General features: G+C 47.4%; 1 protein-coding gene across 3 annotated transcripts in view; it reads left to right on the top strand.

Annotated features, from left to right (window-relative positions):
- SRPK2 (SRSF protein kinase 2) overlaps positions 1–27855 on the top strand; it is a 1693306-nt gene that overhangs the window by 1485563 nt on the left and 179888 nt on the right. For all 3 annotated transcript variants that reach the window (XM_069629122.1, XM_069629123.1, XM_069629124.1), the window contains 2 exons: positions 26977–27077; positions 27189–27296. In XM_069629122.1, the coding sequence (XP_069485223.1) occupies positions 26977–27077; positions 27189–27296 (209 nt within the window). The remainder of the gene's footprint in view (positions 1–26976; positions 27078–27188; positions 27297–27855) is intronic.

Below are 27855 nucleotides of genomic sequence, written 5' to 3'. Positions count from 1 at the left end.
AGAAGGCATGACACGTCCCTTCGGGTTCACGTGTCTCCAGTGGGGGGGCAGGCTTGCTCTCCATGCACATTTCTGGCACCAGAATTTCGCGGACCCCTGTATACTCTCCGTAGTATCCACGGGGTACCGCCTACCCATGCCAGCCTCTCCTTCCTCCTCTCCTCCACTCCCTCAAGTTGGGACAGCAACTCTTCTGCCAGAGATCCGGTTGCTTGTAGAGAGCCAGGCAGTGGAGGAAGTCCCAGCCTCCCTGCGAGGCTTGAGCTTTTAGTTCAGGATTTTCGACATTCAGAAGAAGAAGCAGGCAGGCCTGAGAGTTGTGCTGGACCTTTCCACCCTCAACCTCTCCTTAGCCCTGCAGAGATTCAAGATGGTTACGCCAGCTTTTATAGTGGAGACTGTTAGGGAGAATTCTCTGTTTAGGCTGAATTTCCCTACCTAGTGAGTCCCCCAGCAGCTTTGCTGGATTTCTGGGGTTTAATTTTTTTCTCCTGCCAAGAGTGAGACTCTTTTACCCTCACTCTTGGACATGTTGAAGTGTGTTTTCTTGGTTAAACCTTGTGTTGAATGGGCTATGGGGTCTTTTACTCCATAGGGCCTCATGTATTTTTGTGATGTGGGTCACACAGCACCCTCTGTGCCGTGACCCAGGGGTGTCCTAGGGACTCCCCAACATAGACTCCATACCCTGGGACTGACTACTGTCTCCCAGGGCATGTAAAGTCACCAAAGACTTTGCTAGTCTTGAATCCTGAACAGAACCAGTACAAACCATCATATTGTGGACGTACTGGCTGGGGCAATTCGATTGCCCCAGGGTCTGTTAGTCGAGGGGGCACGTCTCCGTCCCCCCTGATCGAGTTTTGGCTGGTGGCAGTGGAAACTACTTTTTATATTCGACCGCGAATATTTCCCTATGGGATTTCCCATTGTTTTAGGCTAACACATTTAATTATTTATTTACGGTAGCCTTAAACATACCGCCGGTTTATATATTTATTTTTATAACTCCGGTTGGGACTTTTTGCCAAAACTTGATTCTAAAATGGCGTTGGTGTTCGCCTCTGTAACTCTGACCCAAAGTGGAGCCCTTTGTTCCACTTTTGGCGGGCTTCTCCACAGAAGCCCTCCAAAGTGGTGCCACTCTGTCTGGGGTACTTAGGAGGGGTGGAGGGGGATTTAGGCACCCTGGACTGAGTTACCTTGGTAACTCAAGTCGCACTCCGTCCTGATTGGCCCAAGTGGTGAGCCGCCCGGCTCACCACTTAGCATGTTTGAGTGACAGCTAGGCTGGGTGAATGGGGGTTTGCTGCATAAAAGCAGGGCTTTGGGGACTGGGACTTCAGAAGTCGCCACAGGACCAAGAATCCGACGAGGGAAGAGCTGAGCCGACCTGCTTCGACGACACCACCCGGTGGAGCCCTGCTGAACCGTCTCACCACTTTTTCCCGACGACCGAGGAGAACTCTTAACGGAGTGGCTCCTTCCCTTGACTGGTGGGGACAACCAGTTTTCGCCTTCTTTCCGTTCTTTGAGGTATCTCGTGGCCGCCTTGCCTGTGCCAAGCACCCCGGCATCCGGAATACCACACTTTACCCCCATACCGCGAAAGTCGGTACCAACCCTTTAACCGGAGGACTCCGCGGCTGGTTTCTTCCCGGGCAGTGCTACGACCTTTCTCTTCTGCTCTTCAGCGAGATATTCTTCTCCCCTGACCGACGTCGAGCCTTGCTGTCGCTGCCTGGAACAACTGCCCCCGCTGGAGGATCCTTTCCGCTTAAGGTACTGTGTTCCGCCTGGCTTCCCTTGCTACCGACTGTACGGGGTAGATTTAGTCCCCGGCTTTCGAACCTGGGAGTGCCTGGGACACTTTGGCTAAACCTTCTGAGCCACTCTAAACTCTTTTTGACTCCTTGCAAGACTTTGAATCTCCAACTAACAGTGTGATCTTGGGCACATTTTCGCTCCGGCTACTCTAAGAGTGGGCCCTGCCTAGTGACTTTTGCTCACCTGTGACTTTGTGCTTCTTTGAGCCTATTGCAAGTGTTCTGGACCTTAGAGTGGTGTGTTTAACCCATTTCTGCTTTTTCTCTCCCTTTCTTGGAAACTACTAGAGTGTCATCTAACGTTAAGCACTCACCTCTGTTTTAATTAAGTGGTGTTAACCTAGAGTTGTCTAGATAGGAGAAAGGATTGAATCTACTTTCATTATAACTGTGTTTGAAGTGTTTACTATATTTTGCTAGAGTGTTTTTAATTTATGTGTTTTTAAATAAATAACTATATACTTTTGAAACCAAGCTCTGGTCAGTGTTTGCTTGTGCTATTGTGTTTTGGTACATATTGTGTATACTTTGCATACTGCCTAACTCTTCTTGAGAGAAGTCTGACTGCTCAGCCACAGCTACCAGGTAAATCTGGGTGGTACAGACTGCTACCAAAGGGGTTTACTGCTCTACCTGTAGTCTTAAATCTTTTGCAGTGTTCCCCAAGGGAACTGCACAGGTTTCTGCCTAACACTGGTGTACAGCGGTGGGATTTGTATTGAGTATACATTTTATTGTGCTTTAGATACCTTAGTGCAACTAACCACAAAGCTTAGCACTGAAAAAGTAAAACCTCTAACATGTCAGTTATAGAAAGCTATAGTCAAGAGTCCCTTGCAGCCAAAACTGCTGATTGTTTAAGAGTGCTCTGTAAACATAAGGATCTCCTGACTAAGGGCAAGAAAATGGAGCTGATTGAAAGATTGTTAGCTAACCAAAGTCTGGGTGATGGTTCAGAGGAACCTACCACTCCAGCAACTGTAGATGACAGTGTTGAAGTTAACATGGAGCAAAATGTTGATGTTTCTGAGGAAGAGTCAGAAGAGGAGGGTGAGGCTGTTGTAACTGTCCCCCCTAGGCCTCTGCCTGCTCTACCTGCTGTGCCTACTGGACCTTTACCAGGTCCCACATTTAGTCCTCAGTACTTTGAACTGGAGAAAATGAAGCTAGAATTGGAGTATAAGAAACTTAATGCTCAAACTGACAAAGAACTAAGGCTAAGGGAAATGGAGCTCAAGTATGACTTAGAAATGAAGAAATTATCTGTTGAGAATGTTTCTCTCTCTGGCTCCTCTAGAAGTTCCAGTCCTAAAAGACCCCGGATGCCTAAAGAATTGGTTGGTATGTATGAGCCTAAGTTGGATGTGTTGGATTGGTTGTCTCTGTTTGAATATAATCATGGGCTCCAGAACATCACAGGAAATGACTTACTCACCTGGTTGTTCTCTAGGCTTCCCCCTGTTGCAACTGATGTGGTAATGGAGATGGGGGAGGAGGATAGGAAGGACTATGAATGTGTGAAACTAGCTTTGATAGCTAGGTTTGGGAAGACCCCTTCCCAGTATCTTAAGAGGTTTAGGAGCCTCAAAAAGCATGATGGTACCCCTTGGGCTACCTGGGTGAATGAATGTTTGAAAAACTTAGAGGGATGGATTAAGGGTTACAAGGTGAACACTTATGAAGGTATGAAGAATTTGTTTATGTTGGAGACTATTTATGATGCCTGCTCTCCTGAGCTCAGACAACACTTGGCTGATTCCAGGGAATTGGATTCCCGGAAACTAGCTAAGGCTGCTGACTTGTGGGTTGCCAACAGGGCCACTCACAAGGATTCTGGGGTAACTCAGAAGAAGGATGGGGAAAAACAGTCTAAGAAGGACTCCAAAGAGAATTCTAATACTACAAATTCCAAAGAGGGCCCCAAACAAAACTATAAGGGTAAGCCACAAGGGAAACCAAATCAGGCTAGTGTACCTTCTGGTCCCAGACCAGAAGGCGGTCAGAACAAGCCTCCATTCCAGCGAGCCTTTGGCTCATGCTTTGTTTGTAAGGCTACTGACCATGTGAAAGGAGATCCCAGATGTAAGGGTAAACCTTCAGGGGTCCAGCTTGCCTCCTTAGCCTTCGCTCCAGAAGAGGAAGTACATATGGCAAGTGGAAACTTTCTATTACTAGCTGATGAACCCACTGGAGTCTCAGCTAGTGTTTCTTTAGTCTCTCTGGGGTTGTGGGAGCAACAGAATTTAGATGTCTATAACTCTATCCCAGATAATACTAAAGAGTATTATAAGGACAGTGTCCAGGTGAATGGTCAGGAGACTCCTGCCATTAGGGACACTGGAGCCAGCATAACTGTGGTGGATGAATCATTTTTCAAGGCAGAGGATGTTGCTAAGGCACCCAAATGCCTCACCAAGTTAGCTGGTGGGCCTGTGCAGATGTGTCCCCAGTTACCAGTTCTCATCCAATGTAATGATATGGCTGTAAAAATACCTGTCAGTGTACAATGTGAAGTGCCAGGTAGGGTTCTGTTGGGTAATGACCTCAAAGCTCTTGGAGTTGTATCTCATACCCCCAGACCTCCTAGCAAAAGGTTTCAGGAACTCACAAAACCTGCAAGGGAGAAAACCCTGAGAGGGTTATCTCAGGAGATGATGACAGAAATCACTCCTCTACCACTGGAGCAACTTACTGCAGTAACTACCAGATCAGGAGCAAAGGGGCAACCCAAGACTCCTAGGAAAAAGCCAGCAGCAAGCACTCCAGTGCTTCCAACAAGGACTTCCCCTAGGTTGTCCAAAGTTACACCTGTAACTCCCCCTCCAGCTGAGGCTGAGAGAGAGGTACAACCCTGTGTGGTTGAGCTAGACTCTGAGGAAGAGCTAGAAGGAGGCCCCAACCTTATTGGAGATTTGGACCCTGAGGACCATCCTGAGCTGCAGTCTTTACTGGCAGAAGGTGGGCCTAGCAGGGCAGCTTTTCGTAAGGGGCAAAGAGAATGTCCAACTCTGGAAGGTCTCCGCCACCAGGCAGCTTCTCAAGCTGATGGGCAAGAGCCTGGGAAGTATAGGTTGCACTGGGAAGATGGCCTCTTCTACAGTGAACCCACTGAGTCTGAACCTGGAGACTACAAACGCCTTGTAGTCCCACAAGAAAACAGACAACAGTTCTTACAACTAGCCCATGAGATACCTTTGGCTGGCCACTTGAGTTTCAAGAAGACCAAGGAAAGGCTCTCACTCTACTTTTATTGGCCAAAGATGGGGGCTGAAGTAGATAGATATTGTAAGAGCTGCCATACCTGCCAGACTTCTGGTAAGGTTGGTTCCAAGAATGTGGCACCTTTAGTGCCTCTCCCAGTTGTGGGAGTCCCATTTGAGAGGGTAGGGATTGACATTGTTGGTCCCCTTGATCCTCCAACCTCCTCAGGCAACAGGTTTATCCTTGTTGTAGTAGACCATGCTACTAGATACCCTGAGGCCATTCCTATGAGGACTGTTACAGCTCCGGCTGTGGCTAAGGCCCTCCTTGGTATTTTTACCAGGGTTGGGTTTCCTAAGGAGGTAATCTCTGACAGGGGGTCAAACTTTATGTCCCACTACATGAAGGCCATGTGGAAAACCTGTGGAGTTACCTACAAGTTCTCAACCGCCTACCACCCTCAGACAAACGGGTTGGTTGAAAGGTTTAACAGAACCATGAAGAGCATGATAGGTGCTTTGGAAGAACCCCTTAAGAAAAAGTGGGACCTTCTACTGCCATGCCTTCTCTTTGCTTATAGAGAAGTCCCTCAGGAGGGAGTAGGTTATTCTCCCTTTGAGCTTCTCTATGGCCATCCAGTCAGAGGTCCATTGGCCCTGATTAAGGAGGGGTTGGAAGGTGCTCCTCCCCTCAAGCCAGTCAGAGTGACTGACTATGTGATAGGTCTCCGGAGGAGAATGTCACACATGATGGCAGAAGCAAGTGACAACTTGAAAGCTGGTCAAGCCCTGGTCAAACATTGGCACGACCAGAAGGCTAACATGGTTGAGTTTACTCAAGACCAGCTAGTTCTAGTTATGCTCCCAACAAGGCAGAGGGCCTTGCAAGACAAATGGATGGGACCCTTCAAGGTTGTGGGAAAACTTGGAGAGGTCAACTATCTGGTGGATCTGGGCAGACCCAGGGAAGCTCCTAGAGTCTTCCACACCAACCGACTAAAAGCCTACATCTCCAGACCTGATGTAGGAGCCTTGCTCCTAGCTTCAGCTGCAGAGGAGGAAGAGAGTGAATCTCTCCCTGATCTCCTCAGAGGTGTACCTTTAGATGAAAAAGTTGAAGGAGTCAATCTCTCTTCAGACCTGACACCTGAGCAACAAGAGGAGTGCAAATCTATGTTAAATCAGTTTGCCTCCCTGTTCTCACTGTCACCAGGCTTGACCCCTTGGGGCCAGCATGAGATACTCACTGGTGACTGTCTGCCAGTCAAAAGCAGAGGATACAGAATGTCAGAACATATCAGAGCCCACATCAAAGGAGAGGTCAAGAAGATGCTTGATCTCGGGGTAATAGAGCCCTCTACTAGTCCATGGTCTAGCCCAGTTGTGTTAGTACCAAAGGCAGGATCCAAAGACTTGAGATTCTGTGTGGACTATAGAGCTCTAAATGCAGTCACCAAGACTGATGCCCACCCTTTGCCCAGGACAGATGAGTTGGTGGATAAACTTGGTGCAGCCAAGTACCTCAGCACATTTGACCTGACGTCAGGCTATTGGCAAATAGCCCTGACAGACCATGCCAAGGAGAAAACTGCATTTTCAACCCCAGTTGGCTTGTACCAGTTTAAGGTCATGCCTTTTGGACTGAAAAATGCACCTGCCACATTCCAAAGGATGGTGAACCAAGTTCTGGCTGGGATGGAAGATTTCTGCATGGCATACTTGGATGACATTGCAGTCTTCAGCCACTCCTGGGAAGAACATGTGAACCACCTAGGACATGTGTTGCAGGCTCTGAAACAGGCCCATTTGACAATCAAAGCCAGTAAGTGCCAGATTGGTCAAAGTAAAGTGGTCTACCTTGGACATGAGGTAGGAGGTGGAGAAATAAGGCCTTTGCCCAGCAAGATTGAAGCTGTGCAAAATTGGACAACACCAACTACTCAAACCCAAGTGAGAGCTTTTCTAGGCCTCACTGGGTATTACAGGAATTTCATTGAGAACTATGGGACCATAGCTTCTCCACTGAATGTAATCTCCTCTCCCAAATTCCCTAAAAAGGTAAGATGGAATGAGGAGTGCAATCAGGCCTTTGAAAAACTGAAGAGAGCTCTTTGCCAGGCTCCAGTATTAAGAGCTCCTGACTACCACCAACCTTTCATTGTACAAACTGATGCTTCCAATGTAGGTATAGGTGCAGTTCTAAGCCAACTGGATGAGAAGGGTAGGGAGCACCCCATTTGCTTCATCAGTAGGAAACTGAAGGATCCTGAGACAAGGTGGGCAACTATCGAAAGAGAATGCTTTGCTATTGTGTGGGCACTGAAGAAGTTTAGGCCATACTTGTATGGTTCTACTTTTGTTATTCAGACTGACCACCAACCCTTGAGATGGTTAATGCAAATGAAAGGGGAAAATCCAAAACTATTGAGATGGTCAATCTGCCTGCAAGGGTTTGATTTCACCATTGAGCACAGGTCAGGGTGTCACCATCAAAATGCTGATGGACTCTCTAGGATGTATATCATCGACTAGAGGTATGAGGTTCATCCAGGAGTGGATTAAATCCTCCTGTCCCTTAGTCTGGGGGGGGCGAGTGTTAGGGAGAATTCTCTGTTTAGGCTGAATTTCCCTACCTAGTGAGTCCCCCAGCAGCTTTGCTGGATTTCTGGGGTTTAATTTTTTTCTCCTGCCAAGAGTGAGACTCTTTTACCCTCACTCTTGGACATGTTGAAGTGTGTTTTCTTGGTTAAACCTTGTGTTGAATGGGCTATGGGGTCTTTTACTCCATAGGGCCTCATGTATTTTTGTGATGTGGGTCACACAGCACCCTCTGTGCCGTGACCCAGGGGTGTCCTAGGGACTCCCCAACATAGACTCCATACCCTGGGACTGACTACTGTCTCCCAGGGCATGTAAAGTCACCAAAGACTTTGCTAGTCTTGAATCCTGAACAGAACCAGTACAAACCATCATATTGTGGACGTACTGGCTGGGGCAATTCGATTGCCCCAGGGTCTGTTAGTCGAGGGGGCACGTCTCCGTCCCCCCTGATCGAGTTTTGGCTGGTGGCAGTGGAAACTACTTTTTATATTCGACCGCGAATATTTCCCTATGGGATTTCCCATTGTTTTAGGCTAACACATTTAATTATTTATTTACGGTAGCCTTAAACATACCGCCGGTTTATATATTTATTTTTATAACTCCGGTTGGGACTTTTTGCCAAAACTTGATTCTAAAATGGCGTTGGTGTTCGCCTCTGTAACTCTGACCCAAAGTGGAGCCCTTTGTTCCACTTTTGGCGGGCTTCTCCACAGAAGCCCTCCAAAGTGGTGCCACTCTGTCTGGGGTACTTAGGAGGGGTGGAGGGGGATTTAGGCACCCTGGACTGAGTTACCTTGGTAACTCAAGTCGCACTCCGTCCTGATTGGCCCAAGTGGTGAGCCGCCCGGCTCACCACTTAGCATGTTTGAGTGACAGCTAGGCTGGGTGAATGGGGGTTTGCTGCATAAAAGCAGGGCTTTGGGGACTGGGACTTCAGAAGTCGCCACAGGACCAAGAATCCGACGAGGGAAGAGCTGAGCCGACCTGCTTCGACGACACCACCCGGTGGAGCCCTGCTGAACCGTCTCACCACTTTTTCCCGACGACCGAGGAGAACTCTTAACGGAGTGGCTCCTTCCCTTGACTGGTGGGGACAACCAGTTTTCGCCTTCTTTCCGTTCTTTGAGGTATCTCGTGGCCGCCTTGCCTGTGCCAAGCACCCCGGCATCCGGAATACCACACTTTACCCCCATACCGCGAAAGTCGGTACCAACCCTTTAACCGGAGGACTCCGCGGCTGGTTTCTTCCCGGGCAGTGCTACGACCTTTCTCTTCTGCTCTTCAGCGAGATATTCTTCTCCCCTGACCGACGTCGAGCCTTGCTGTCGCTGCCTGGAACAACTGCCCCCGCTGGAGGATCCTTTCCGCTTAAGGTACTGTGTTCCGCCTGGCTTCCCTTGCTACCGACTGTACGGGGTAGATTTAGTCCCCGGCTTTCGAACCTGGGAGTGCCTGGGACACTTTGGCTAAACCTTCTGAGCCACTCTAAACTCTTTTTGACTCCTTGCAAGACTTTGAATCTCCAACTAACAGTGTGATCTTGGGCACATTTTCGCTCCGGCTACTCTAAGAGTGGGCCCTGCCTAGTGACTTTTGCTCACCTGTGACTTTGTGCTTCTTTGAGCCTATTGCAAGTGTTCTGGACCTTAGAGTGGTGTGTTTAACCCATTTCTGCTTTTTCTCTCCCTTTCTTGGAAACTACTAGAGTGTCATCTAACGTTAAGCACTCACCTCTGTTTTAATTAAGTGGTGTTAACCTAGAGTTGTCTAGATAGGAGAAAGGATTGAATCTACTTTCATTATAACTGTGTTTGAAGTGTTTACTATATTTTGCTAGAGTGTTTTTAATTTATGTGTTTTTAAATAAATAACTATATACTTTTGAAACCAAGCTCTGGTCAGTGTTTGCTTGTGCTATTGTGTTTTGGTACATATTGTGTATACTTTGCATACTGCCTAACTCTTCTTGAGAGAAGTCTGACTGCTCAGCCACAGCTACCAGGTAAATCTGGGTGGTACAGACTGCTACCAAAGGGGTTTACTGCTCTACCTGTAGTCTTAAATCTTTTGCAGTGTTCCCCAAGGGAACTGCACAGGTTTCTGCCTAACAGAGACATTGTGCAAGGGCGACTGAATGTGCTCCCTGGATCTGAAGGACGCATACCTACACGTCCCAATTTGGCAGCCCCATCATTCTTTCCTTCGGTTCAGGATCATGGGCTACCATTTTCAATACAAGGTCCTTCCTTTCGGCCCCCAGAGTCTTTACCAGGCTCATGACTACACTGGCTGCCCTCCTGAGAGCGCAGGGCCTCCACATCTACCCATACCTCGACGACTGGCTCGTCAGGGCTACTTCTCCGGATGCTGTTCACCACTCTTCCCATGCCCTTATGGACACGCTGCACGATCTGGGCTTCTCGCTCATTCTTAAGAAGTCGCAGCTGCAGCCCATGCAGACTCTGACATTCTTGGGCCTCATCTGGGACACGTGCTCCGAAAGGTATTTCCGTTGGAGGACAAGATCTTGGACATCAAGAGGGCCATCACCCACTTCCCCAGAGAGGTGACCTCGTCTTGGTGGTACCAGCATCTCCTGGGTCTGTTGTGACGGTCCTTTTTACCCATCCCACACACAAGACTGAGGATGAGGAGAATTCAGCTGCACTTCACGGCCTGATGGAACCAGGAGAGGGGGTCTCAATCTGAGAGGATCAACGTTCCTCCATCTCTCCACCCAGATCTAACATGTCCAGGGACTGCAACCTACGGACGGACAAGCCCTTTTGGCCGCCCTCCCAGCAAGCCTCCATCACCACAGACTCCTCGATCGAGGGCAGGGGAGCCACCCTGGACGATCTCTCGGTCCACGGCACCTGGACTCAACAGGAGCAGGAATACCACATCAATTGGTTAGAGCTGAACGTCATCTGGCTAGCGCTCTGAGCATTCCGACCACTTCTCAGGGGCAAGGTTCTCCTCATCCAGACAGACAACTCGACCAGCATGTACTACGTCAACAAGCAGGGAAGCACCAGATCCCTTCCTCTGTGCAGACTGATAATCAGCATGTGGGAGTAGGCCCTGGAAAACGACATCTACCTCACAGCAGTCCACCTCCCGGGGGAAGCCAACCTGGAGGCGGACAGGCACAGCAGGTTGGGAGTGGACAATTACGAGTGGCAGCTAAACAACCTCGTCATTCAGTAGATCTTCAACAGGTGGGGTCATCCCCAGGTGGATCTCTTTGCCACCTGGCACAACAAGAAGTGCCCTCAGTTTGCCTCCTGGCAGGGGCACGGCCCCGGCTCATAGGGCGACGCATTTCGGCTACAGTGAAACGGCAGGAAGGCTTACGCCTTCCCACCGACGCCGCTGATTCACAGAGTGATTTGCAAGATCAAGGAGTCTCCCCAACTCAACATCATTCTAATCGCTCCATGGTGGCTGGCCAGGCCATGGGTTTTGGAGATGCTCAGCCTCTCGGAGGTGCCTCTGATCCACCTCCCGATGGGCCCAGCACATCTTCTGGCGCAATAGGGGGGCAGGGTCATCCACCCCGCGCCACAGAAACTAGCCCTCACAGCGTGGTACCTGGGCAGTTAACGCTGCGACACCTCAGCCTCTCACAGGCTAATCTGGAAACCATACAGGGAACAAGGAGAGAGGCTACCAGGGCCCAGTATAAAAGTAATTGATCCAGATTCTGCCACTGGGCAGACTCCAAGGAAATCGACCCCCTGGCGTCAAGGTCGTGGTCTTGCGCCCAGGTAGCACGTACACCTGCCTCCCCGTTGGGTCTTGGTGCCAGGAGTGTTAACAACACAGGCCTCTGTGACCCGCCGGAGAAAGAGGGGTTAGGGTCCGCTGATTTGGATAGGTGGGGGGAATTGGGGAAACCGGGTAGAGGAATAGGAAGTGGTAATGCATGGGTAAGGGGATGTTAAAGAGGAATTTGCTGTGATACCCCTCCTGCGGTTCCTGAGGTGGCTGGCACTCCGCCCACACTCCTTCACGTACATGCACACACACACTTGGGCATCAAAACCCTACCTAGCTTGGCCACTCTGGCCCTACTGGTTTTTATTGATACTTTATATGTTGTGCCTTGGACTCTCTAGTTCGCCACTAACACTTTCACCTGGCGTGTTGGCGCTGATTGTTACTTTCCACAACCAGCACACCAATTGTCTTTACTGTGCACAACAAGTACCTTGAGTATTACCAGAAGACACAACCATACATATGTTTCAAGAACTTGAAACAAGATAAAGGCACTTGGCTTCGTGTTGTGCTGCGGTTGATTCTGCCATGAACCGACCAATGTTCTAGCCGAGCCGTCTGAACGATGCAACACAAGGAAACCGAAACATAAATAAGCTTGCGTTGTAGGATCGCATAACAGTATTCCTCAGTTTCACAACCTCTATTCCAGTTGTCTACGGCATGCAACATAAACGGTTAATGGTGCCCCGACTCTAGTACTACAGGGGATTTCAAAGTCTAGCTGTCAATGAGCACGTCTGTGCTCCGTATTCCCCATTTCCTCTCCCTTTGCCCAAACGCTGCCTGCGTTTGTTTTCGTTCGGTTCACCTTGTATGCAATGTTCCCCAAAGCGTCCGAACACTGCTGGCGTCCGCGCTTCAAAACTGTAACAATACGTTTACTAGTGCACTTATCTGTTGTCTTTAGCAGGGTCTGCAGTGTTCACAGGCGGGGAGTGGCCCCGTGGTTGGCAGCCTGCAGGAGCTCTCGGACACACGTCTTCTCTCCAATGATCTGTAGCGCAAGCGGAGGTCTCCATGCGTGCTGCGCGCATGCACGGTTGGTCGGGTGTTGCCCTGATGAATCCCAGAGGCTTGTGGGCACGCAAGCCTTCTAGGAAATGGAGTCCCTTTGTTCCTTTTCGTGTTCCAGTGGGCTTCTGCCTGCATGTGATACAAAGTAATGTGCTGAAATAAAGGTGCTTAAGTCTTAGCCCAAGCCGGACACGTGAATCAAGTATGGGTTTTACCTCAAACTCAGGAACCTCATGTACCATTATTGGCAGGGGTTTCTTTAGGCGGATGGATGCTGGGGCCGGTTTTAGTAAAGACACATGAAAAACGGGATGCCTTCGCATTTGGGGTGGTAACATCAAGCACATTTCTACTGGGTTCTTGATTTTCTCAATTGAAAAAGGCCCTACAAACCTTGGTTGGAATTTTCTTGGGCCTTGCAAATGAAAGTTGTGTGTGTCCAACCATACCTTGTCACCACTCTTATACTGCGGACTTGGTCGTCTTTTTTTATCATATGTTTTGTAAACCTGTTTAGCTCCTTCTAAATTTGTGCGAAAGTTGTGCCACACATTAATATATGTTTCCTATGTGTCTGAGCAGCGGGTACTGCGTCTATAGCTATGTGAGGTACGGCTGGAACCGTGGGTGGTAGCCATAGGTGCCATAAAAAGGGGTTAACTTGGTGGAAGAGTGCACAGCATTATTGTATTCGAACTCAGCTAACCAGAGCGTAGCCGCCCAAGAGTAGTCCTTGTCATATGTCATACATCGTAGGCATTGCTCAAGCGTTTGGTTCACCCGCTCTGTTTGCCCATCTGTTTCGGGGTGGTAACTGGTTGATAGTCTCATATTAACCCATTGAGTCACAGAAGGCTTGCCAGAAACGAGATGTGAATTGTGAACCCCGGTCTGAAACCATGTGTGAGGAATTGCGTGAAGGTGCATAATGTTTTGGAGGAAAAGCTCTACTAATTCTTTTGGCGTTGGAACCCCCTTGCAGGGTATAAAATGTGCCAGCTTACTTAAGGAGTCTACCACTACCACTATGGTGGTGAGGCCACGGCTTGCTGGTAAGTCTACTATTATGTCTAAGAATATGTTATGCCAGGGCACTGGTGACGTGGCAAGGGCTGTAACATGCCAGCAGGTCTTTGGTGATCAGATTTGTTCCTTAAACAGAATTCACATGATTGCACATACTGTAGGACGTCTTGTTTCATTTGAGGCCACCAGAAATGGCGCATTATTAATTCACGTGTCTTGGCAACTCCTGGATGACCCACGAAAGGCGAGTTGTGACGCCACATAATGACTTGTTGACGGATCACTGGTGTAGGAAGATACAGGGTCGTGCCATAAAAGGGGAGTCCGTCCTTCACTGTTTGCTTATTTCTTGGGTCATCCCATTGAGCCAATTTTTGAGCTGTCATTACTTTTCGGATGCTATAGAACATGTCGTCCAATGTGATACTGCCTATGATGCACGCAGGCTGCACTATCAGCTTTGTTTCCTCTTCCTTGGTTGACTTGGGATCTGGTTCTGGATAACGGGATAGTGTGTCGGCCTTCCTGTTCCCCGTTCCCGGACGATATGTCACCACAAAGTCATACTCGGCAAACTGCATAGCCCATCGCAGTTGACGGGGGCTTAAGGCTTTGGCGGATTTCAAAAATTGTAGGTTCCTATGGTCTCTTAGTATAGTTATGGTATGTCGGGCACCCATCAGGTAGTGGCATCATGCATCAACCGCTACCTTGATGGCCAAGAGTTCTCTATCAGCCATCACGTAATTCCATTCTGCAGGTAGCAAGGGACGTGAATAGTAGGCCATGGGGTGTAGTTGCCCGGAATCGTCTCTTTGGGACAGGACGGCTCCAAGAGCGTAGCTAGAGGTATCCGTTTCCACAATGTAAGGAGAAGTAGGATCTGGGTGAAGTAACACGGGCAGTGGTGAATGCGGTCTCCAAGGCTTGGAAACCTGCTTCTGCTGCTGCATCCCACTGGAAGGCTACTCCATTTTTAAGTAGACAGGTAATTGGCTGTACCCTGTTTGCAAATCCATCAATGAATCGTCGATAAAAATTGGTGAAGCCCAGCACCGTTTGTACTTCTTTTTACTGATGTAGGCGAAGGCCACTCTGTGATGGTCTGAAATTTCTTTTGGTCCATATTCACACCTTCTGGCGATAGAATGAAACCCAGGAACTCTATAGTTGTTTGATGAAATTCACACTTCTCGAGTTGATTTTCTCTCAGACACTGTAACACAGCCTTCACATGTTCCTGATGTTCCTCTATGCTACGGGAATAAATGAGGATGTCGTCTGTGTAGACCATATGTTATCCACGCAAGACTTCGTCCAGAAAGTGCTGGAAGGCGGTGGGTGCGTTATAGAGTCCGAATGGCATGACTTGATACTCGTCGAAGCGAATCTTGTTCTAAAGGCAGTCTTCTACTTGTCTCTCTCACGCATCCGCACCAGATGGTAAACTCCTCGTAGGTCGAGTTTCGTATATATCTTTGCATCTCGTACTTGATCTAACAAGGTGGGTATTAATGGTAAGGGATATCGATTCTTCACAGTTAAGCGATTTATGGCCCTGTAATTGATGCATGTTCTCAAGTCCCCGGTCTTCTTCAGTACGAAAAATAAGGGCGATGATACAGCCAACTTGGAATGGCGTATGAAACCATTGGCTAAGTTTGTCTCGATGTAGACCCTCAGGTGTTCGTTTTCTGATTCCGTTAACGCATAAATCCGACTACATGGCAAGGCTGCTCCTGGTTCCAAGTCGATTCTGCAGTCGAATGTCTGATGGGGTGGTAGAGTCTCGGCAGCAGCTTTACTGAATACATCCCTATACTCTTTGTAGACTACTGGCAAGGTAGTCTTGGTGCTCCCGATCACATGTCCTTCTTTCGATGCCATCCCGTGATTGAGGTCCCCAACGTTGGCAAGCCGGCAAAACTCAGTACAGTGGCTGGACAAGAAGCGCAACGAACCTTGGGTCCAGTCAACTTCGGGGTTATGGGTCCCTAGCCAGGGCAGCCCCAGGATCATTCCGAACTGCGGTGCTGCTAAGACATCAAACCTGATGCCCTCGTGATGCTGTGAGTTGCATTCCAAATGCACCCACCTGGTTTGCCTTGTAATAAGGCCTGGGGTCAAAGGCGACGCATCCACTGATTTTACTTCCTCCTTCCGTTCCTTGACTGTTAAAGGGATCCCTAATTTCATTGCCAGTCCTTCATCGATAAATTTCCGGGTAGCTCCCGAATCTACCATAAGGGACATTGGTACTCGCTGATCTCGCCAACTAATGAAACCTGAGACTTACATGTGCCACTCTTGCTTGTTGTCTGTTAGCAACGGATTTAGGGGTGTCTTCAGGTTGGCTCTCCAGGGCCACCCTCACTGGCGAGCTTTCACGTTTCCCGACTGCTCTCCTTTAGGCTTGGCGGAACAATCACAAACGAAATGTCCTGCCTTCCCGCAGTAGAGACAGAGCTTCTCCCGACATCTCTTGTCTTTCTCGTCTTTTGTTAGGGGGCCGCGAAGAGTTCCTATTTGCATAGGTTCTTCTGAGGTTTTCTCACTTTTACAAGATTTCGGCTGTTGATCTAATCGAACCATGGGTTTGGCGTCCCACTTCCGTCGGTCTTGTTTCCTCTCGCTCTGACTCTGGTCTAACCGCAAGGCCAGGTCGATCATAGATGAGCATGTGTCAGTTTGTGGGTCCACTTGAGCTATGAGGTCCTTCATTTCATCCCTCAACGCTGGTAGAATAAGGCCAAGCGCTTCTCCTGGGGCCAATCCGTCTCCACCGCTAACCGGTTGAAGGTGAAAACATAGGTGACTAAATCCTTACCACCTTGGCGCAAAGTGAGCAGTTGCCTGTCCTTGATTAATGTAGCTGCCCTACTATTGAAAATGTTACTGAATTCCTCCAAAAATTTATCCCAGTGGTATAGGAGTGCGTCGTCTTTAGCTACCAGGGGTGTGGCCCAAGACGCTGGGTCACCCCCTAGATAGGAAATCATAAAGGCCGTAAGGGCCTGGGCGGTGCAGAAGATGTGTGGGTTTCTGATGAAATGCAACTGACATTGCATCACAAACTGATTGTATTTCTGTGGATCCCCATGGTATCATTCTGGCACCGCTAATGGAAGTGGGGGCTCCGTAGATACCTGCACCTGTACTGGAGTGGGTGGAGCGTGGTCTGTGAGCAGGGGGGGTAGATGGGCGTTAGTCTGTACAGTAAGTGTGTGTACCTGATCCGGCAGGGTGGCATAGTCTTGTCTAGTTGCTTGCAACTCAGATTTGAGTTCCCTTAATGCGTTCAACACGTCCTCCATGGTGACGTGCTACACAGGCGCCTGACAATACTTGGGCTTGCACTCCTGTCAAGGTCGTGGTCTTGCGCGGAGGTAGCACGTACACCTGCCTCGCATTACCAGAACATACCCATCGGTTTACATCATAAATCATGCATTACCCTTTTTGTTGTTGGAAGACACAACCAGACATATATTTCAAGAAACTGAAACAAGATAAAGGCTCTTAGCTTTGTGTCGTGCTGCGGTTGATTCTGCCATGAACCGACCAATGTTCTAGCCGAGCCGTATGAATGACGGAACGCTGTTACGAGGAAACCAAAACATAAATGAGCTTGCGTTGTAGGATCGCATTACAGTATTCCTCAGTTTCACAACCTCTATTCCAGCCATCTACGGCTTGCGACGTAAGCGGTTAATGGTGCAGTTGCCCCGACTCTAGTACTATAGGGGATTTCAGAGTCTTAGCTGTCAATGAGCACCTCTGTGTTCCCCACTTCCTGTCCCTTTGCCTAAACGCTACCTGCGTTTGTTTTCGTTCGGTTCACCCTGCATGCAATGTTCCCGAAAGCGTCCGAACACTGCTGGCATTCGTGCTTCAAAACTGTAACAATATGTTTACTAGTGCACTTATCTGCTGTCTTTTGCGGGGCCTGCAGTGTTCGCAGGCGGGGAGTAGCCCCGCGGTTGGCAGCCTGCAGGAGCCCTCGGACACTGTTAGGGAGAATTCTCTTTTAAGGCTAATTTCCCAAACCTAGTGAGTCCCCCAGCAGCTTTGCTGGATTTTTGGGGTTTATTTTTTTTCCTGCTAAGAGTGAGACTCTTTTTCTCCCTTAGACATGATTTGAGATATCCTTTGACTTTGTGATGTGTTTTATGGGCTATGGGGTCTTTTACTCCATAGGGTTTCATGTGGTTTTTGGTAAGTGTGTTACAAAGCACACTACTACTGTCTCCCAGGGCATGTAAAGTCACCATTCACTTTACTAGTCTTAAATTGGGAACAGAACCAGTACAAACCATCATATTGTGGAAGTACTGGTAGATTGCCCCTGGGTCTGTTTTTCGAGGGGGCACTGTGCAGTCCCCCCTCATCGAGTTTCTGGCTGGTGGCAGTGGTTACCACGCGAAATATTCCTTAAGAATATTTACTATGGGATTTTCCCATTCATTTTAAACGCACCACTTTTTGGTGCAATGTTAAAAATACCGCCAGGTTATTTATTTAATATTTATTCCCCGGTTGTCTTCTTCCTTTAACTGGTGGGTATAACCAGTTTGCCCGCCTTTTCGCCTTCCCGGATCATCTCGTGGCCGCCTTGCCTGTGCCAAGCAACCCGGCAACCGGGTTTTTTCACTACTGCGAATAAAAGGGTAGTACATTTTAACCGGAGAACTCTGCGGCTGGTTTCTTCCCTGGCAGTGCAACGACCTTCAGCTTTCCTCCACATCGAGATCTTCTCTTCCTCTGGACGACGCCGCGACTTGCATCCACTGCCAGGAACAACTGCCCCCGCTGGAGGATTCTCTCCACTTTCAAGGTACTGTGTCCGCCTGGCCTCCCTCGCAACGGTCTGTGTGGGGTGTCTCGCAAATCCTCATCTTACCACTTGGGTTGGCCCCTAGGCTGGCTAACTGAACTTTTCTGAGCTGAAGTGATTCCTTTTTAAACTCTCTGCAAGACTTTCCAAGCCTTTTAAACTGTGTGATCTTGGGCGCATTGGTGTTCTACTCTCTCCAAGGGGGAGCTTGGCCTCTGAACTTTTTGCTCACAAGTAGACTTTGACTTTCCTGCCTTGCTAAGTGCTTCTAAAGTATTGTGTTGTGTGCTGTTTCTAATTTCTGCCTTTTCCCTCCCTTTTTCTTAACTTATTGGAGTGCCATCTTTAGTTAAGCGCTCACCTCTGTCTGGAAATAAGTGGTGTTAACTAAGACTTGTCTAATAAGGAATAAGGGATGTATATATATTAATAGTGACTGTGTTTCTGAACTTGCTTACAATAATAGTGCTAGAGTGTTTCTAAGTGTGTCTTTAAATAAATAATTATATACTTGATACCAAAGCTCTGGTCAGTGTTTGCTTGTGCTACTGTATTTTGGTACCTATCTTGTATACTCTATATACTGTCTAACTCTTCTTGAGAGAAGTCTGGCTGCTCTTCCACAGCTACCAGGTAAATCTGGTTGGTACAAACTGCTACCAATTGGGTTTACTGCCAACACATGTAGTCTTAAGCCTTTTACAGTGGTCCCTAAGGGAACTGCACAGGTTTCTGCCTAACAGACACACGTCTTCTCTCTCTCCAAAGATGTGTAGCGCAAGCGAAGGTCTCTGTGCGCGCTACGCGAATGCTCCGTTGGTCGGGCGTTGCCCTGATGAATCACAGAGGCTCGTGGGCACGCAAGCCTTCTGGGAAATGGAGTCCCTTTGTTCCTTTTCGTGTTCCAGAGGGCTTTTAGTCCACCCAGCCCACTCCAAACCTTCTGCCTGCATGTGATACAAAGTAATGTCCTTAAATAAAGGTGCTTAAGTGTTTCTAAGTGTTTCTTTACTCTGACCACACAATTGTCCCATATTATCATTGACAACTCGGTACTTCTCGCTTACCCCTACCACCTGTGAGTTCCTGACACATGGCATGTTCTTTGGACGATGTGCTCTCCTTCTCGGTGCACCTCGCCCACTCTGGGGTGCAAGTGGATACCTGCCTTACATACCTCGCAGCCATAGGGGCTTACAGGAACTCAGAGGAGGGGATCTTCTTCTCCAATCCTATCATCAAACATTTGACGGGGATCGCAAGGCTCTACCTGCCCGCCAAGAGGCTGTACCCAGTGTGGGACCTCAAAATAGTCTTGGGCAGCCTGGCGCACAAACCGTTTGAGCTAATGGCGTCCGCGGACATCAGGCTGGTCACCATCAAGATGGCCTTGCTAGTCCGCCTCACCTCGGCTCGTAGAGTCAGCGAAATACAGGCGCTGGTCGCCTCAGAACCATATACTACTTTTCACAGGGACAAAGTAGTCCTGCGGACACACCCAAGGTGCCTTCTGCTTTCCACTTGAAAGAGGAAATAGTCCTTCCCACGTTCTTTCTCGATCACAAGGACGAAGCACAGAGGGTGCTGCACTGCCTGGATGTCAGGTGTGCACTGAAAATTTACTTGGACAGGACCAAGGGCTTCCTTAAATCGGACGCTCCGTTTGTCAATTTCGGAGGCTCAAGACCAGGCTATCGGGCCTCCAAGGCCTCCATATCCTGTTGGATGGTCTCAGCCATCAAGGAAGTGTACGAGGGCCAGCACAAGCCGCTTCCGGTCAACATGCATGCCCACGCATTCATGGCCAAGGTAACGGCCATCGCATTCCAGCGCCATGTCCCCTGGCAGGTCATAAGCTGGACGGCGACTTGGGCCACTCCCTCGGCTTTTTGCAAGCTTTACTGTTTGGCTCCCAGCTCTAGGTCTGATGCGGCTTTCGGACAGGTGGTTCTCAGGAACCCATTTGCTTAAGGAGGGTCTCCTCTCCACCCTGGGGCTACATTCAGTTGTAATTGCCCATGCAGTATGGAGGAAAGGGGGCGGGACATAAGAGTAATTATAAGTTACTCACTGCAGTGACTAACTTAGTCCCCTTTCCTCCATACGTCCCACCAACCTCCCCCCTTATAATACTGGTGTCATTAGGCAATGTTAAATCTACTGTTGACGCGTCAATGGGTACTGAGGTGTGGCGCCGGAGGGTGGAGTCAGGGCAGCGCATGCTCCAGGGCCACACCACTGCGCGCCTCTAAATTTAAAGGGGAAGGTTTTTTTTGGTGAAAAAGGTTCTGTCTCCCGTCCCTTGGAAGCGAGGCCCATGCAGTATGGAGGAAAGGGGTTAGTCACTGTGGTGAATAACTTATCATTTTTTTCAAACCCCTCCCTTCATTGCTGTCAACATATCAAGCGCATATCTATTTTGCATTGTCATAAGTCTTAGTGCTTGTAACTCAACCTGGATCATGTTAATCCCATTCTCTGTGTCCTTTGCGAGCTGGACCAGTTCCCACCGCACAATCTGTAGCACTGCTGCCTGTACCCCTGGCAAGAGTAGGGAAGTGAAGAAGGATTCTGCTGAGCTGAACAGCCGATACTCTTCTGGTATCTCGGCAAGCAAAGTGGAAGAGTCTTTAGATGGGTAATTCGATCTTTTCATCCTCTGCGGTTGTTGGAACTGTCCTTTTCCTAACTGGATGTTGGGCTTTTCCGTCGGCTTCAGTTTGCATTGTGGGGAAACTCATTGGCCCCTCTGTAGCCAGTACTCCCCCCTTCAGGTGTTCTTCTGGGATTACTAATAGCGCTGGATGCAATGTGGCCAGCAAACAGCCCCTCCATGATGCTGGGAGGTGCAAGTAAGCTTGATGACCACAGATCCAGTAGTAATCCATCAATGCCGCCGTTCCTTTCTTCATGTCTTCGATCAAGAGAGTCTTATTACAATGTTAGTTTATGCCAACAGAGACTTTGCCCTTGCTGCCAAAAGAGAGCTTGTATTCTTCTTCCTTGTGCACCTGGACCGGCTTTTCCATCGTTGCAATCCATGTCAGCTTTGTGCCATGCTCTGTCCAGATTTGTGCACAGAAGTTGACCACTTGTGCTATTCTGTCCTTGCTGTATGTTACCAGTCCTTCTGCCAAGCAAGGTAGTGTGCTGTCCTGCCAGTTATTATTGACATATTTCTGCCCCTTCACCATCAGATAAGGTAACCACACACTTGATGTGCCTTTGGTCATCGGAACACTTTATGAAATCTGGGCCCACCAATTGCAATTTTACACTGTGTGCCTGGAACGTTCCTTTTATTCTCCATAGCCCAAGATGAACCAAGCATTGTTCCTCTATAATTGGGACTGCTTGCGGTACTAACACCTTGGGGGCCCCTGGCGTGTGCGGAATGAGTGAACACACATAACAGCTTCCATTTACAGCATTTCTCCCCACACCACTCAAATCAGAGTACCAGGAATTAGAGAATTTGGGGTAATGAATATCCTCAATCGAATCAAAACCCAACAATGAATGTTTAAATCGGCACATACTATTATCGCTGGGTCAGGCAAATGCCTCAAAAGATCTGTCCAACAAGCCTGTAACTCTAGACTGGAAGTTGGAAGCCCCTTCTGCCTCAATGTTACAATACAAATCAAAAACTAATATCTACTTACAATTACTAGTGTATGAGCCATTAACTCAAATTGCTAACATTTGAATATAGGCATTTGGGCTATACGTTTCCGTCACACTTGGACCGTTTCCATTTCTGACTGCTACTAACAAACCTGACATTGTTTTCCCTCTTGGGCCTTTTAAAGCTTGGTTTAAATAAACCGTAAACCTGTCTAAAACCGGGGAGTCTCCCATCCACACTAAATCAAACAAATGGAAGTTAAAATCTCAGTTGCCAAACAAATGGGTTAATACTCTGGTGTTCCAACTTCCCATAGTGACAGAAATAGACCCTTCCAGTTGAGAAAGTTACGCTTTTCGTTTGTTCACAGTCAATGCTTCTCGTAGCCAGTTTCATCTTAGTTGTTCACTAGACTGTTAGGAGCTCAATTCCGTTACCACTCTTCACGTATTCCTGAAGTTGTGGCCAGCTGAGACAGAGTGAAAGAGGAGGGCAGTATCCTCCCCTCTTCTAGCCTCTAAGCCTCTAAACGACTTATTCCGCCCAGGCTGATGATCCCAATCTTAGAAAGGCATTCACTTCTTCCAGCAGAGACTGTCTTGGCAAATAGGAAGCCGGATGGATTGTCACCTTGTCCAATCATTGTTCTTCCAAAAATTCAATTGTTTGGAGGTCATGTGTAGATATTAATTGAAAGTTAGGGACATGATGCAGCAATCTGAGAATGTTTTCCCGATTTAGGGTCAAACAATCATTAACTTGTAGAATTTGTTCCAGCAACAGTCGATAAGAGTTACCCTGCAAATGCTTCAATCTAGTTCTAGTAAAACTCTTTTTGTAGCTGGTCTCCTCCAGGTCCATAGCTACTGTTCTATTAGGCAAGCCTGTTTTCAAACCCTTCAGTTTTTCCTCTAAAGTTAGGAATGGAGACGATTCCAGCCGCCGAGAGTTTTCTGGTTTACGGCTCTTTACAAAGGTAGGGTAAGGTGGTCTCTCCTTATCAGTTTCCCAGGTCGCTCTCTCCATCATGCCAGGACCTTCTGATCTCATTGTCTGGTTCCATACATCCTTCAGAGTGCCTGCCTTAACCATGTTTGTAAACTTACTCTCCTTGTATTGGTGCTCGATGTTTCTTCCAAAAAATTCTTCCCATGCTTGGACCTCAAGGAGTCCCGCTTTTCATCCAAAGAAAATGCAGTAGTGGGGATTGGACCAAGGAGCTTTGGTCATTGTAAGATGGCAAAGTGACGTTGAACTGAACAACCCAATGCACTTCCTCACGCTCATTAGCGTTTTGGGTTTGTGCCGACATTGGGGGCTTATCTACTATTTGTGTCTGAGCCACCCCCTTATTGACGCTACTCCATTGTCCTCAGTAACCTGTGAAAACATACGCTCACGGCACTGGCGTCGCCTGATAATCAAGTTGCTATCCTGGTGGCACACTATTGGGGTTTTGGAATCTGATATGGAATAGGTTGAGAGGTTCATCAAATCATTATACGAATCATTAAGTAGTGCCTTTTCTTTTGCTTGGTCGACATCCCGATCAAACCCCAGCGTTTTGTCTTTTTTTAGAGGGGTCATTAGTTGTCGTCCCTTTTGTAGACTGCAGCCTCAATTGAATTTACAGGGAGAGTCAAGTTCCTTATAAACTGGCGATCTTCATTTGATTGCAGTTTCTGCACCATCTTTTGATTTAAAAGAAAAAAGTTTTCTGATGTTGTTTTGGGGATTTATTTTGCTGGGAGGACTTTCTCTGTTGACTTGATTTGTCCATTTAACTTTTTGTGAAAATTGAATATTCTTTCACAACTTGAGGGCGAATTACCACCTACTTGGCCACCTGGGTCACGTCGGCTAGTGATTTGTCTTCTAAAGGCGACAGAATCAGCTGGCCCTCGAAAATATAATCACTCATCGTCTGGTTCTAAAATAGTAATTGTATCAGTGGAGTCTGGTATCGTTATTCTTCGACTATCCAAGATGTTCACCTCCACTTCCTGCAGGTTGCTCTTTTGAGCAAAGTTGTCCTCCTTTTGCGTGAGGACTGGTGGGCAACACTGCAGACCTGACTCACCCTTCTTTTCCAGAAGCTTTACAGGATTATTAGAGAATGTCTGTCCAGATTGCATCTTTTAAGATTCCCTCTGAATTTTATGAAGATCAGAGGAATCTTCTTCAGTGATATCCAATAACGACACGTGGGTACTTTGAGCTCTTCTTTGATTTCTATCCTGGATAATTGGTTCCAAAATCCTGCAAAGTATGTTTGTAGTTTGTGCAGAACCTTTGTCCAACCAAATTGTCCTGGACAGCTGTTGTTATAAAGCTCTCCACAAACAGCAACTTGGAATGGACCGTTGCTAATAATGTCGTCTTGTCTTAGAGCTGATCGTTTAAGCTCTCATAAGAGCTTTGTAAAGTGAGCCAACATCACATCTAATGCAGCCAAAGTGTTGGAATTAATCCCAAGTGAGTTGACGTAGGGATCTGTGGCTGTGTTAGGTTGTCTGCGTCCACTATGTATGCTTTGATCTGACATGGTCTCCAATAAGTGGGGCTCTGGCTTCCTGAAGAAAGCATTGCCCTCTTGTTATTTCGCTTTGCGATCCCTGATAGGGTTCGGCCCCTGTCGAGGCTGTTAACGTTGGATGTGGTTGATTTTTCAAGTGCAACCACTTTCCGCAACTGGCCTGGGTTGACTGGATTAACTATAGGGTTAACTGCAGACAGTTTGTGGTTTCCATCCGAGCAGTTTATGTTCACTTCTCGACCCACTCCCGGCACCTTGAACGTTTCCCCCTCATTGTAATCCGAGTTTCCCATGTTATGGAAAACTTCCAATCCTGGGAACTCCAAATCTGAATTAGTCCCTTGGATGGACCTCACACCGGTGCACCCAGAGTGGCTATTACAAGCAACGGTTCTTAGTTCACTCTCAATAAGGGGCAAAGGAAAAGATAGGATGTCGAGGGGGTCAATATCAATGGATTCAGTACTCAACAACCGTTACTCATCGTTTACCTCGGCTCTTGGATCCTTTGTCACTGCCAGTTTAGATGTTAATAATGTTTGTTCAGAGTTAGCCTGAGCAGTTGGTTTTCGGTAGAAAAATCTGTAATTTTTTAAGGCTTTGTCCGAGCCCAATGTGAGCAGCTGCCAAGTAGGCTTCACTTTTGAGGAGATTTTAATCAGCAATGGGGAGGCAGCCGAGTCTTTAGCCGTGACGGCGGTTGGGGTAGATTTGGTGAAATAGAGCACACAGCCTTTCTACCCGACACTCCACATTTTTGGTATGTTCCAGCCGTTTTGGTTGATGAAGTTTCAGGTACTGCAACAACAGGTGTGTGCTTCAGCAACCGCCCACCAGGGGGAGTATACCTCTGTAAATTACTAGCTTGCTTGTTGCTGCATTTGAATCTGGTTGCGCTAACCCCCCCTTTTTGAGAGTCCATGCAAGAAGCCGTTGATGCAGTTACCTCAACTAAGACGTTAAAGGAGGGTTGGGAACCCTGACTACTTTTCAATGTCGCTTTCGTTGCATCACTCCTGCCTCGCTCATCAAGAAAGCCCTGCATGTTAAGACTGTCTACTTGCTCACCGCTGTTCGTACGACCTCCACTACACGAGTCGTGCCTGCTTAAAGACTCACCCTCCAGTGTTGCTCCATCTGTTATAAGATCTGACGCTCTTTATTAATAATCGATTGCTGAGGGCTCAGTTTCCGATTCAGCCTCTTTTCCCACGCTCCACCGTCTCCTGCCAACTACTGAAAGAACTGCTCACCTGTTCATATCCACACCCCCATTCCAAATGCTATTTTGTGAATTAGGGCAATTTTTGTTTAATTGCCAACGTTCCATTCGTAGGTGGCAACTACTATATTGGTGGTATCCTATGTCCTTTATCTTTATAACCTTGATCCTCCATAAAGCTCTCTTTCTCTAATTTCCAACTTTTACCCTATAACGATTGTCTAGACATCTTTCGTTTTTGTATCCAGAATATGTTTGAATTTTGATGTTTGGTGATTGGTAATTTGTTCTTTCCCTTTTTAATGAGTACTGTAGACATTAGGTATGCCAAGTTAACAAATTGAGGTTCTTTTGACTGGTAGGAAATACTAGGTTTCGATACTGTATTTTGTTCCCCTTAATTTTCAGTTCTGTGCATCCACCTTCCTTGTAAATACTGGCTTGCAGTGTCCAGTCCCAATGGAAATTCCTAAAAGTGTATTCCACAGGGCCCCACTCCACACAGCAGTTTTATATCTTTACTACCATCAAATATAAAAAAACATTTGTTTGGTAAATTGTATTTTCCATAGTGATTTCAGTGTTTGGGATATTTTTTTCCTGGTACAGCCGAGTGGCATGCTTACTCGTATCCTTACTTGCTGCATGAGATGGAGGCTACCTGATTGCCCTTTGAGCAGTTTTAGCTCCTCCCCTTGACCTGGTTATACAGGTTTACCCAGTGCATCGTGTCATGCTTGGGGCTGCATTGGTTGCTTGTCTTATTTTCATTAAAAGTTTGTGATATGTAGTCCGGCCCCCTTTTTCCATAGTGGGGAATTGCTCCTAGGTGCTTGGCACTAGCAGTGATGATATGTTGGAATATAAAATTGGTACGACGTCCTTTCATTGCGAGATGTTTTTTCACAGGGGTTTTTACAGCGATTTTTTTTTTTTTTTTTTTTTTAAACAAAGATTTTTAGGGGGTTGGACAAATATATCTATGGGGTGTGGGTGTCGAGAATAGCAAAAACATTAAAGGCGGATGGGGACTTGTGGGGAAACCCCCCCAAAAATAAAAAAATTTAAATTCTATGAGTTTGTTTTGTTAAAATGTAAAACACCCCACGAAAAAACATCTTGCGATGAAATTACATGGAACCACAAAATTACACATGAATATGTGTTTTCACTCACAAAAGATGTACATGTGATGAGTTCTTTCTACAAAACATGGAGTAAAAGCAGATTTGTCTGAAATAAACGAACACTGTTGCATTAATGTGAATACTAATTATCTTATGCTTTTTACTTGTACTAGTGAAAACCCGTGCTGCTGATTTGCTGGTGAATCCGCTTGATCCTAAAAATGCAGATACAATTAGAGTTAAAATTGCTGACCTAGGAAATGCTTGTTGGGTGGTAAGTGTATGACGAGCCTCTTAACATTCTCACATTAGTGTTGAATCTCACACTTCTTTTAGAAACAAGGTTTAATTCTGCTGTCTACTAATTCTGTTTTCTATATTTTAGCATAAACACTTTACAGAAGATATCCAGACAAGACAATATAGATCCATAGAGGTTTTAATAGGAGCTGGTTACAGTACACCTGCTGATATCTGGAGTACAGCTTGCATGGTAAGGACAAGAGTGCACTTATTTTTTTATTTGTATTCATTAATTACTAATAATCACAATAATATTATTATCTCAGACTCATGCATATGCTGCAGGAGTGCATAGCTGCCTGGTAGAGGCTGGGTAAGCATGACTATGACAAATATGTGGAAAGTCTCTACGAAGGTGGAGATAAACCCGGGAAACTGATGGCCTGGTTATCTAGGGCAGAGGAGTGCAGGGACATGATCAGCGCCATTAGAGATGAGTGTGGCGAGGAATGGCGGTCCCAAGGGGAGATTAATTCAGTCTTTAGAAGGTTTTACCAGAGCTTGTGTGAGGCAGATGGGCAGGAAAGGGCTGAGGATATCGAGGCAGTGTGGGGGAGAGATAGAGCTGCCCTGTTTGGAACAGGGACAGGCGGAAATGTTAGACTCACCGCTCGCGGAAGAGGAACTGCGGGAGACCATACGCGTTCAACCCATGGGCAAAACACTGGCAGCGGATGGGCTCCCGGCAGAATTATATAGGGAATATGCAGCAGAATTTGAACATCACTTCCTGCAAATAATGGAGAAGG

The sequence above is a fragment of the Ambystoma mexicanum genome, chromosome 12 (genome assembly GCF_040938575.1).
Source record: "Ambystoma mexicanum isolate Mex_15411 chromosome 12, UKY_AmexF1_1, whole genome shotgun sequence".
NCBI classification, from domain to species: domain Eukaryota; kingdom Metazoa; phylum Chordata; class Amphibia; order Caudata; family Ambystomatidae; genus Ambystoma; species Ambystoma mexicanum.
The sequence above is the reverse complement of the archived record's forward strand: the minus strand, read 5'-3'. Positions and strand labels throughout refer to the sequence as shown.